Source organism: Dermacentor variabilis, chromosome 6 (assembly GCF_050947875.1).
Source record: "Dermacentor variabilis isolate Ectoservices chromosome 6, ASM5094787v1, whole genome shotgun sequence".
NCBI classification, from domain to species: domain Eukaryota; kingdom Metazoa; phylum Arthropoda; class Arachnida; order Ixodida; family Ixodidae; genus Dermacentor; species Dermacentor variabilis.
The window spans coordinates 64,721,483-64,734,478 of record NC_134573.1 but is presented as its reverse complement, the minus strand read 5'-3'; the positions used below and the strand labels follow the sequence as shown (position 1 = coordinate 64,734,478).

The window sequence follows — 12,996 nt, the reverse complement described above, 5'->3', positions numbered from 1 at the left end:
TATCTGCCACAGCGAGGAAGGGCTCCGTAGAGCAGAGTTCGGGGTAGAGGGCGCCAGGGGGCGGCCACTCGAGAGGCCAATCGGGGCGTATCTTGGCGACGTGTGCGGCTCGATGGCGCAAGGAAGAAGTGAAGAAGCACGGTTTGTGCAGGAAAGTAGCTCCAGTGCATCACCATGTCTGCCATGTTGCCGCTGAGGTGACTGTTCCTGGAAAAGTTTGGCAAATGTCTGTCACCACACGCGAGCTGGTGGTTGACGTACAGGAAGACGCCTCCAGCCCCACAAACTACAATTCAGTATAAGTTCTCATGATTGAACAAAAATAACAAAGAATAAACAGAATCTTCTGCAATGGTTCAGTAAAGAATGAACCATTATTGCAGACAGGACGCTGTTATCCAGATGATTGTCCTAAGTCATGTGGATTTCCGAGAAAGATGCCCATCCAAGCCACCTTCCAACAGCCTTTCCACGCATGAAGCAGCACATCAGGAACAGTTTTCCCCTAGCTAATTATAAGAAACTTTACATGCGTGATCGAGCATCTTGTCTCTTACAGAAAAAGAAGTGTATGGGCTCTGGCCTAGCTTGAAATGGTGCGTTAGGTGTTGGCACTGGATGTACATGCCTGTCAACTTTTACGATTTTCTTGAAAGAATTTTCTATTCATTTACAGCTTTCTTATGGTTCTTGTAATGAGGCCATTAATTTAATAACTTTCAATCTGCATCCAGTTAAGCGCAAAGTTAATTCTGAAAGACGGTACAGTTGGCATGTAATTTTTTTACGCTTTATTTTTTTCTCTGTTCAATCATTCAAACCTACACATAGCATCACTGCCCACTCCATAAAACCAATTAATAATGGCAAATGAAATTTTAGTCGCCATTACTTGTACATTTTATGAACAATTTTACAATTTCTATTTGTCTATGGCAGATCATGCTAGCTGCTGTTATTGAGTACAGCACGTCTTCACAGGATACCTACAAAGCAAAGTCTGGTAATATTTTATAAACATTCAGCATCTTCAGCAATGAAGAATTTTTTATTATTTTTCACCAAATTATTGTCGTTTCTGGCTTTAGCAGTTTAGCAGATCTGGAGCTTGTTGCTGGTGCAGTGGTTGGGGCCTTTTTCTTGGCTTGAAATGGTGTGAGCATTGTGATGTAGCCAAAGTCAACCACTCGGGTCTGCGCATAGGTTACAGCAATAGCTCTTATGGATTCTTCTAGTGTTTGTAATCGTGGTGCCCTCATTGGAACAGCCAAGTTTAACTGCCCAGTTCGCAGAGGTGGCTCTTCTGGGTGCTTCTACACTTCAACACGGTATTTGCATTGACTGTGACTACCGTATAATCAAGTGCCCACGTTGTTATACAGGTTACAGCAATAGCTGTTATTGACACCTTATTTTTTAACCACTTTGAAGGCTACCAAACAGCAAACTTGGTGCCGAGATTTTTTACTCACTTGAAAACTGGGGTGCTGAATGAGGTAAGCACAATGCATTTTTTGTGAAGACTTCAAAGGACATCAAGGGCATGTGATAAATTAAGGTAAAGTGATTGTTTGGTGTTTCGAAGTTTCCAGAGTGTCATCTACATGGCAGACGGAGCCTTCGTAAAAGAAAAACATACGTGGACATAGAACATAATTGGCACAGCGACACAAAATAAAAAAACTAATAGTGCCAGCTCTTGCAATGTAACATGATCCGTTTAATTGGTAGATTGTAGGCGACTAGTGATATTAAGAAAAAAAGTTTGATTTGATTCTTGGCGGCAGCAACGTCTTCGAGCCAGAGCTTCAGGTGATGTGGATGCTGCTGTGCAGGTGTGCTGTGTGGCACGCGAGCTGTGTCGTGAGGTGGGTGGAGGTGCCCCGGCCGGTCGTATGCTGGTGGGGCGACTGCAGCTGATGGCTGGCAGCCCAGCATACCAGCTCTTGCGGGACGGCTACCTCGACGACGACATGATTGAGGAGCTGCAACGGCACCGCAATGTGGTCTTGCCCGGACGCGAGAATGCTGCCCTTGTGAACCTGCTATGGAAGGCCTTCCAGCACCCGTCATCGAGTTTACGCAGCTGCTATGCTGCCAAGGTACAGGGGGAGGCGCCTCTTAGCCGTTGGCTTTCTTGCTTCAAAATCTTGTGGCATTGCTTCTAAGACACTTGTAGTCGGCGGCAGCTGAAGAATGCGGTGGAGAATGTCCAACTCGGTGACAATTTAGGTTCGCCACTTAGGTTCGCTCATTTTTGTGATGTCTCGGCGCAGAGCTTTTCAGTGTATTGACATTGTATTCAGGTAATGCATGAGTGTGATATGCACATGTATAAATTTATGCACCTGTTTCTAATGAAGCCTTTTGTTCAAGTTAGCACTTGTGTGTCTACATGCTTGCCTCAGTCCTAGGTTTTCAGTGTCATAATTTCTCTGGGAAACTGTTTAAGAGCATGAAGGCACACCGGGCAGGTGCGCTGTGGTTTTGTGGGCGATGCGTAAACTGAATTCTTGGGTTGTCGCTGAAAAGTGAACATTTCCTACCAGTTTTCCTGTGTAGCTTAGGTTTATGCTGATTAATATTGGGTGCACGAGGGAGGCTGCAGCTCGGAGACACTGCTCTGGCAAGAGGACGTGTCTTGTCACTTCCCTTGTTTACTCTGTTGATGAGGTTGACTCTTCGTATGGGAGCTTGTATCAGTTGATGTCAGAGATTTACTTTAGGGTGGAATTCGAGGCCATGAGCTTGCAAACACTGTTATCAGCATGGTAGCCTCATGCCTTTTGCGTAAGCGATAATAAATATATGTAGCTCCATATGACCTCAATGTAAAATGGTGGCTGGAAGTCATATAGTTGCAGCAAATCTTGTAAAGCTCCTAGAAAGTTCAAGTGAATTGTTGCTGTGTGTCATCCATGTTGTTATTTGGAAGTGTGCGACCCTACTGTACAATTATCAGTGATCTTCAGGGGAACATAGATATCTAGTACAAAGAGCTCGGATGAGTTTTCTCTGCAGGGGTAAACATGTCTAGGTGCCAACTTGATGATTAGTGGATGTGAGATACCTTCTGTATTTTGTACTACTCCATGCTTTTTTTTTTTGTGTGTGTGAAATGAAACATTTGATGAAACAATTCGACACAGAACGGTGCTGTACATTTATTGGCCCTCTTGTTTTCGTGCTGATTCTTTGCAATGCTGCCTGCTCATCAACCTTTGTGATAGAGGTTGCATCTCTTGAAGTTAACTGGCTGAAGCTTTTAGCAATCTTTCGAGCGTGTCGTCTGACTAGGCCAATCCGTCTGGTGGCATTTCTTGCAGGCGGAGGAAGGGATTCCTGCCCAGTGCCCCGCCAACTCACCGGCATGGTTCAGCTCGGAGAACCTGCGGCTGCAGCAGCCCCTCACCGAGGGCAACCACCTTGCTCGGCTGGCCTTCTGCAGCCCATGAAAGCACAGGGGAAGAGACCCCCCCCACATTTTCTTTTTCTTCTTTTTTTTTTAATTATCTAGCGTCATCCGTGGTCGGACTATTTCTTGTAGAGATGGTGGTGCCCCTCCTGCCACCCCTTCCCTCCTCTGGACAAGAACTCTCCTCCTCATCTGCAACAGCACATGCTCTTCTTCCCCTCGATCTTTGCCCCTGAAGCGCCAGTTAACCCACCCCTACTTTTGTTATTGCAACCCCAAAGTCTCCTACACTGTGGTAGGTTGGCATCTCATTTTCGTCTGTTCGTCGTTGCCAAGGGTCATCATGGCTTTGGTGCTTGGAAGGCCGCACATCTAGGCATTGCTCTTCAGCCGACTTTAAAGAGCAAGAGTTGTTGCTCTATCCTCAGAAGCTGTTAATTCAAAGCATGAAATGCAGACTCGTGACTGAAAGGGTGAAGGGGCAATCTATTTACTCGAGCAGGGGGGCTCTGCACATGTAGATGTGCAGATGGATGAATCCTGTCCCAGCAGTTGCCTTTTTTTTGGCACAGTTAGAGTGATTTGGAGCCTGTGGTTGTGGTAGACCAGCTTAACTGCATGGCTTTGCCAGTGATGGTGGACGTCTCTGTCACTGAGGGTGGATTTTTAGGTTAACCAACTAATTGCACCAACAGCCGACACATTGTGAAGGCAAGAACATTAAAATGCAGAGATCATAAGTTGCCAGCAGCACGTGGTTGTCGGGCACCCCTGAAAGCATTAAAGCCAGGGAATTGGTGCGTGGGAAAAATTTGCCACACACGACCCATTGGCAACGTCTGAACAGGGGAAGCGAATCCTACCAGCGGTGGAAGTTTTTCCGTATGATGTAGCTGCTTGCTTGAGACGGGGCAGACTTGGAACGATGATGTGGGACACTGCAGCCTGGCTCCACTCGTGCAATAGCGTGGACCGTCTTTTTGTCCGCCATGCGGACAAGGTTGCGACGTCGGCCTACTCGCGGGCGCGAGGCTAGAGTCCGTGAGAGGCCGTGCTTTTATTTTGCGAAGCGTCGACCCAGACGGCAGCTGTGGGTCCAAACCTTGGGCTCACCCACTGTTATGCCCATCAGGCCGGGCTCGCGGGGGAGATGTTCCAGCCGCCTTCACTATTTTTCTGTCCGCGTTGTGTCTTTTCCTATTGTTAACGAAACAGTTGTGTGCACGTTGCTGATTTCCATATTCACCATGTTACTTTTTTTTTTGTCCTATGTTGCAGGCCTGATTCTTCATTGTTTCGAGTGAAAGCACTCAATATTTCCGACGCATTCTTTTTTGCTCCTAGATGATGTGTTACGTGAACTTTCCTTTGTGTGATGCTTGTTTCTTGGCACGTTGGATCATTTTCTTCTGGCATGCATATTTTAATGTAGCTGTTGTTCACTGCAGCTTTCAAGCGTTGTTTACAATTATTTTGTGGTTTCCTCTGTGAATGTGGGGCGTGCAAAGGAATCAATCAAAATTGGCAGTTGTTTGTTTAGACTTCGCATCAGTACTTCTAGTCGAGCCATCGCCGGTTGCGCCGTTGCCATCTTTTTTTAAGCTAGGCAGGGTGTGCAGTGATTCGTGAAATTGCATTTCAAGAGGATTGTGACCTTGGGCTTTTGAAATTATTAGAATAATATCTGTTAAATTTCATTCTCGTGTCTGAGGGTGTTGCACACAATTCAAGGCAAATAATTGTGGTTAACAATTGTTCTCGGCCAGTGCACTGGCATGCGAAGTATACTGTGGCAAAATTAAACTTGAAGCGGGAGTTTTTGTGAATGTGAAAAGAGAGAGAGATGCATTCACGTAGCTGCACTTGGCAGTTCTTTTAGTGAGGGCATGCAATTTAATTGTGAGTGCAGTATCTGTCATGTGCTGTTTTTGTTTGAATAGTGTATGCATCATTCATTATGTTTGCACGGGAGGAGAGCTGAAAATGGCTGTAAAGATGTGATGGTTTGATGATGTCCCTGATGCTGTCTTAAAAGGTTTGAGCAAATAGCTGCAATTGACGTAGATACTATTTATATAAAAGCTTTTCACAGGGCAGTTTTTCATTTCTTCCTTACTTTTGCACTGATTGTATGCAAAGTTTTATTAGAAGTAGAACGTTAAGTTTCATAAGCATTGTGTATCTGTCAAAAAAAAAAAATTATGATGAGTGCTGCTGATTACTTTTTAGGCAAGCCATGTGACATATTTTATGCTTTGTTTTCGTAAAGTACAAACCTGGCACCTACTACGCGCATTATGTCATGAATGACTTGACCATCCGAAAATTTCATCTTTTACGGTGTGTGTGTGGTGTGTGCGTGTGGCGTGCGTGTTCCATGCCCCTGGGAACCAGTAGTCCTCACGGTGACGTGTTTTTAAAAAGAGGCTGGGTCGTGGCCTGCCTCCTCCTTCCCCGATCACGGCATCCATTCAGTTTAGTGGCTACTGACCCCCCCGACCTATCTGGCTACGAGGTGTGCGCAGTGGTTTGCATCGACCTTTCCTCGGGCTGCGCTTTTCTTCGAAAATTGCCGCATCGACTTGGCATCACTGAGCCGCACTTCCGCCCTGAAGGACGAAGCGTCCTCTGGGGTAGTGCCGCGAGTGTGTGGTGGATTGCATCACCTCCCCGGTGTTTTTGCACTTGGTGCAGCCTCCAGGTGCAACAACTAGGTGCAACCCTGGCGCTTCTCGCCCACTTGCGTGGCATTGACCTTCGACCTTTTTCCTTTGTGTGTACCGCCTGCTGTACGGAAATAAATGTGGCAGTTGTATACAAACATTGTCGAGCCTGGTCTGCTGTGCCATCTTTTTTTTTTTTTTAAAGCATTCTGCACAGTGACACATCCTGCTGTGCTCGGCCGATTAATTGGTGGAGTTTTTCATTCCAAAAGCAGTGGAGGGACACTGTAGTGGGAGACTTGTTAATTTCATAATTCCGTATTATACTCAACTTAAGAGGCATGACATACTAGTTAGTTTCGGGTTTCGTTGCATTTTGAAGGAGCCAAGGACAGCCTGTAATACTGCTGAGAACTTTATATTCATAGTGAAGGGACACTAAAGGAAAATATTAAGCCAAGTTAGACTAATAGATTAGAGGTCCATCCTTTTCTGTGTGCCAATAAAACTGCTGCCAAAACTGCTGCTGTGGCTCTATTAGCCATAGAGTTTCGTACAATTACTAGAGGGAGCTGTGGCATTAGTGTCTGCCCGAGCTGAAAGCAGGGCTGTTTAGCCAGCCTGAGAATGATGGTTAGTACGTGGAATTGCCTAAACTTCAGCCTTCTGGCTTTACAAGGGCTTTGCAACTGCAAATTGATCATTTTCAAGAACACTGCATTATAAGCACTGTTAAAGACCAACAGCAGGCTTCGAACATGGGACCTCTGGCGCAGAAGCCTAATATTGAAACTTTTATGCCACAGACACATTTCTTTACGTGGTATTTATTACGATGGATGAAATTATGTACAGGCGATATTTACAACATTGGGAGCACCAGGTGGTCGTAATGAATCACAGGTCAAGGAGCAGTACAAAGAAAATGTTAATGAAAGCAGTGCTTCCAATTGCGACAAAAAGCTTGATAGGAGAACTTGCTAACCTAATCAAAAGTGTATACCAATCTGGCTGACATTCATTTCGATCGTAAATGACTTTCAAGTGTAATAATCCAAGAGAAATGCGCTCTTGGTGAAATCATTACAGCAAAGCTGTTTACCTGAATTTGCATGAATGAGCTGTATACGTGGTCTCATGGGGGTTATCCTGGCTGGCTAACATCTGTAAACTGAACAAAAAAGATGGCGCTGCATGGTCTCGTGGGGCTGGGGAGGGGGGGTATCGGCTGGCTAACGTCCGTAAAGTGAACAAAAAAATATGAGCGAACCATAGTACGGTGCAGAGCAAAGAAAAGACGATTTCACCGCGCGCCGCACCATCTCTGAACGTCTTTCAGCAGGTTCTTATCCTTGCACGTATCAAAATTTAGTTTGCTCGCTCCGTAGTACCGGCGTAGTATCCTGTTCCGGCTTCGCGCTATTGGCTATAGTTGCTAAGCACTTACGTGCGATGAACGCAAATTCTAGATTTCCAAAAGCGAGCGACGAGAACAAGCCACTCGCGTGACAGCCCGCTTCGTCGCTCGAAGCCGTCGCACTCAAAATCGAGGCCTTGACGTTCGCGAGTCATGGCCGACTGTCGATAAATGTGTGAAATTTACATAATTTAGTGCCACTGCGCTGGAAACCAATTGAAAGCAGGTCAAGATGGTAGAATTAACTTTTTTAGTGAGTCATAATTAGAGGAATTAAATATCTCATTACTGTACAGTCACTCATGTGACCTTCGTAAAATAAATCTCGCGTTCGAATTATACGTGCAAGTTAATTATTGGCTGCAAGCATTACTAGAAGAGGGGGGGGGAAACTAAAAACGCGTCGCGTGAAACTTCCGTCAAATACGCTAGAGCCTTCACCAAATCTGTCTTCTGTAGCGATAGATTTCAGTCGGTAGTAAAAAGACACAGTAGTTGGCAACCAAGGCACACGGACCGTTCGACCGTTCGGCGTGTTCATGGAGGAAGGAAACTGAGGAGAGGCCACCGTGGGAGAGGCCCTATCTCCTCCGCGCGCTAGGAGAAAAGTGTGGAGGAAGTGACGTAGTAGGTTCTCTTTTTAGCTGATTTTTTATTTCTTTCCCGTAGCGGCCACGCCTTTCGGGCCACAATGACGGCTCTGTTTTGGTTCTGTGCGCTCACACGTGTTGCTCTGTAGGTGTCGTACCGTGGCAAATGCGCCGAGCAGGCAGGTTTCCGTGGGTCTCCGTGTTTTGCTGCGCTGCATTATCTGGACCGTGCTCTCCCGGATGTTGCTGTGGCCAGGTGGGACACGAGGAACTAAAGTTCGTGAAATGAACGCGCATGCAACGCTGTACGCAATGTACCGCGCCACGGCAATGGCAACGGACGAAGGAATATCCGCGGGAAATGTTGCCCTCTTTGGCGGAATCATGCTAACGAGCTAGCGATTGTTTAGTATTGCTGCGGAGCGAGAGGGTCCGAGTAGCACGGTTGCGCGCAGCGCGGCGTGGTTTCGCGAAAAATGTAAACAAGAGAGGAGAGCTGGCCCGATAGGCGGAGCAACGCCATGAGCAACGCCAACTTCCGGATTCACTCTAGCTTCACAAAGAGTGATGTCAGGGCCTCTCCTGAGTTTCCTTCCTCCGTGGGCGTGTTACTCCGCCAGCCTATCGCAGAAGCAAGAAATCGTCATGCGACCTTTTGAAAATGGCGTCTTACTTATTACCTTCGGAGCGTGTGCTTTTGAGTATATTCATCGGCGGAAGCGATGAGTTGTGCAACAGACATGGACAAAGTGTATGTGGAGGCTGAGCATTTTCAAAAGTCCGCGGTACAGTTAATTTTACTACTGAGCCGTTTAACTCATGAAACTTCATTGCCAACTGAAGTGAAACTTGATAATAAATAGTTGCAGTGAAGCAAGTGTTTTGTTTCAACTGAGTAAAGAATTAGGCTTTCACCATTCTACTATATAACAGACGAGTGAAAACGTATAAAAGTACGCACTAATAGTTTTATTTTTGGGGTTACCGCCTTATTGGGTAACTGGCAAAGCTTGAAGTACGAACTCTTTGCAGCCTCGCAGAGGAACAGTTGCAGGCGCTTATAAAGGCGTGGGCGGGGCTTTACTGCAGACTTAACTTGTACCGACTAAGCAAGAAAGTCCAATATATCCTAACCCCGGTATTCAAAAATGCATCTTAATTTGAAGCCCATGCTTGATTTAGACGACGCCTGTCGTCGACGCACCAAAAACGCAATGAGTGTCTTCAGCGCGTTCACACCAGGCGTCCTTTATATCAAGTCAAGCATGAGCTTCAAGTTGCATTTCTGAATACGGAGGTAAGGCTAATGTTCGTCGTCAATTCCTTGCTACAACTGCATAGAAATAAAAAAAATAGCGCAGAAACTCCTCTGGGAGCTGTCTAAGTATGCATAACCACTGTGCCATTTATTCATCTCCACTCAGCCTGGTATCGGTGTTATGAAAAGTTGATCCGGCGAGTACAAACGACAGCGCTGCGGCGACACGAACTGGTGCGGATGGCGCAGCGAAGAGCATTGATGCAAAGTACTGGCTGTGGCGGCGCCAGGTGCGCTGATGACGTTCCTATCGCTACAATCGCTGTTCCCCTGCTTTCCATCCTCGTAGAACCGTTGTTAACCGTGACCAAACGTAGTCGACCGGCGGCAGCGGACCATGCCTTGAAAGCGTTCTGCCATGCCGATAAAGGTTGCCGACTGCTGATAGCTTCGCGCGCTGTGTTCTCGCCGCTTACTTAGCGTTGAAGAGAGGCACGCGGGCCCGTATCTTGAAAGCGATCTGCGAAAGTGGCCGAGTGCGGCGTGTGCTTGGTAATTTGAAAGCATAGAGTTTCTCACTACATTACCTAGAGGGAAATCTGGCGCTGCTGTGCTGTGGTATGCATGGGAATGCCGGTATATTGTGGAATCGGATTGGCATCGTTCTCGTAGAGACAGGACACCTTGAAGACGCGCTTGGCAAGTACCGTTCCCTCTGTCACAATGATTCATTTTCTACTAGAACAGCACGTGAAAAGCTGTTTTAGCTTTATTATTACGCGAAAACATGCTTTGTTTAACTATGAGAACTTATAGCGTGTACGATTATATGTTACGTAAAAGTATCAGCGGGCCGCTAAAGTTGGAGAACAGACGACAAGGTTCGCGCGCGTTTTGAAACAGTTGGTCGTCTGTTCTTGCTTTTCTTCGCTTGGTCATGCATTGTGGGTGAGTAAAGATGTAATATGCGTGAATGGAAACATTTTATGGAGATTTTACTTTGAGAACGCGTTATTTGCGTAGCCATATCCACGTTTCAGACGAAGCCTCTTACAACACCAGCCAACACGAGCCTCGCAGACACATAGACCGTCATTCCCATGACGGCACGGTGCCCCCTTAAGTAACTCCCATAGACGGTCCCATAGAACTCCCATAGAGCTCGAGCGTACCGGAATCTTGGAAGAACGCTAACATAATCCTAATCCATAAGAAAGGGGTCGCCAAAGACTTGAAAAATTATAGACCGATCAGGTTACTGTCCGTTGCCTACAAAGTATTTACTAAGGTAATTGCAAATAGAATCAGGAACACCTTAGACTTCTGTCAACCAAAGGACCAGGCAGGATTCCGTAAAGGCTACTCAACAATAGACCATATTCACATTATCAATCAAGTGATAGAGAAATGTGCAGAATATAACCAACCCTTATATATAGCTTTCATTGATTACGAGAAAGCGTTTGATTCAGTCGAAACCTCAGCAGTCATGGAGGCATTACGGAATCAGGGTGTAGATGAGCCATATGTAAAAATACTGGAAGATATCTATAGCGGCTCCACAGCCACCGTAGTCCTCCATAAAGCAAGCAACAAAATCTCAATAAAGAAAGGCGTCAGGCAGGGAGATACGATATCTCCAATGCTATTCACAGCGTGTTTACAGAAGGTATTCAGAGACCTGGATTGGGAAGAATTGGGGATAAAAGTTAATGGAGAATACCTTAGTAACTTGCGATTCGCTGATGATATTGCCTTGCTTAGTAACTCAGGGGACCAATTGCAATGCATGCTCACTGACCTGGAGAGGCAAAGCAGAAGAGTGGGTCTAAAAATTAATATGCAGAAAACTAAAGTAGTGCTTAACAGTCTCGGGAGAGAACAGCAATTTACAATAGGCAGCGAGGCACTGGAAGTCGTAAGGGAATACATCTACTTAGGGCAGGTAGTGACGGCGGATCCGGATCATGAGACGGAAATAATCAGAAGAATAAGAATGGGCTGGAGTGCGTTTGGCAGGCAGTCCCAAATCATGAACAGCAGGTTGCCGTTATCCCTCAAGAGAAAAGTATATAATAGCGGTGTCTTAACAGTACTCACCTACGGGGCAGAAACCTGGAGGCTTACGAAAAGGGTTCTACTCAAATTGAGGACGACACAACGAGCTATGGAAAGAAGAATGATAGGTGTAACGTTAAGGGATAAGAAAAGAGCAGATTGGGTGAGGGAACAAACGCGAGTTAATGACATCTTTGTTGAAATCAAGAAAAAGAAATGGGCATGGGCAGGACATGTAATGAGGAGGGAAGATAACCGATGGTCATTAAGGGTTACGGACTGGATCCCAAGGGAAGGGAAGCGTAGCAGGGGGCGGCAGAAAGTTAGGTGGGCGGATGAGATTAAGAAGTTTGCAGGAACGGCATGGCCACAATTAGTACATGACCGGCGTTGTTGGAGAAGTATGGGAGAGGCCTTTGCCCTGCAGTGGGCCTAACCAGGCTGATGATGATGATAGACGGTGGCGCCAGATTTCCCTCTAGGTGTTATAGTGAGAAACTCTATGTTTGAAAGTACCGCCACTCTGAACTCCGCCGCCGCCGCGCGACCTCCTCGCCTCTTGCGTGCCCCCCCGCCGCCCCCCCGCAGCTTGCCCCCGTTTTTCGGCACGATTGGTCTCCCTGCCGTTGCCCTTGCAAACGCGCGGATCTTTCGTTTTACTTGTGTTTTTCATTTTCGTTCGCGCCATTTTTCTCAGCTCGGCGTAGCGAATGTTGTACACTGTCTTCTGCTCTATGTGCTTGCGCTATGCCGTGCTGTTGCGCATATAACTGCAGCATTATAAGTAAGCCTGAAGATGGTTATGCCGTTTTTATGACACCACAAGGAAAGCATGACGGCTTGCGCAAGAAGCAGTGGCTGCATAACATTGGCCGAAAGAACTTTGTTCCTACAAAGAATAGCGTTGTTTGCGAGGTGAGGCATTTTTCTTATTGCTTTTAGCAAAGCATACCGTAATGGTGCATTTTTTTTCATTCTTGCGGCTGCTCACCAGCGTTTTCGTTGCGTCGATTTGTACGTTGCATAAAAATGCGATTGTCCTCAGTATGCTTAATATTCCGCGGCGGCTCCACCACCTCGCACGTCGCCAGCTGTTGTTCAGTCGGAAACGTAGCACTATAGATTCTGCTTTCCGCTGTGAACAATTATGTGCGAAGATACAGCCTCTCGATCGCACTTTTCGCGATTGTTAGGATCCGTTGTCTGTTTTACTGAAAATTGAAATAGCGGCTTGTAGAGGAACTATTATTTCTAGCTTACGTCAAACTGTGCGTCAGTCAGATACAATGAATGCAAACCCCGAAAAAATTAGTGGCAAGTATACTCGTGGTATTCCAGGTGATGAACGCTAGCTAGTCCGAATTGCGTTTCTTTTTTTTTTTTTTAGATTTTAAGGCGAAAGCCTTTAGATCCCTGTTTGAAGGTTGCGTTGCGAACAGAAAATATCGCGTTACCCAAGGAAAGCCAGAGGCGGCCCAAAGCATGTCCACCCCTGATAAGAGAATGGTTAGCCAAGTTAATGATTCATTACGGATTGAGTTAAGATGGATTAGGGAGGATGTAGGTGGATTAAGGGTGCATGAATAAGGATTAAG

The 12,996-nt window shown here is 46.2% G+C and overlaps 1 protein-coding gene across 2 annotated transcripts in view; it reads left to right on the top strand.

Annotated features, from left to right (window-relative positions):
• LOC142584811 (uncharacterized) overlaps nt 1-6,238 on the top strand; it is a 35,854-nt gene extending 29,616 nt beyond the window's left edge. For both annotated transcript variants that reach the window (XM_075695086.1, XM_075695085.1), the window contains 2 exons: nt 1,836-2,102; nt 3,327-6,238. In XM_075695086.1, the coding sequence (XP_075551201.1) occupies nt 1,836-2,102; nt 3,327-3,455 (396 nt within the window). In that variant the 3' untranslated portion in view covers nt 3,456-6,238. The remainder of the gene's footprint in view (nt 1-1,835; nt 2,103-3,326) is intronic.
• The last annotated feature ends 6,758 nt before the right edge of the window (nt 6,239-12,996 follow it).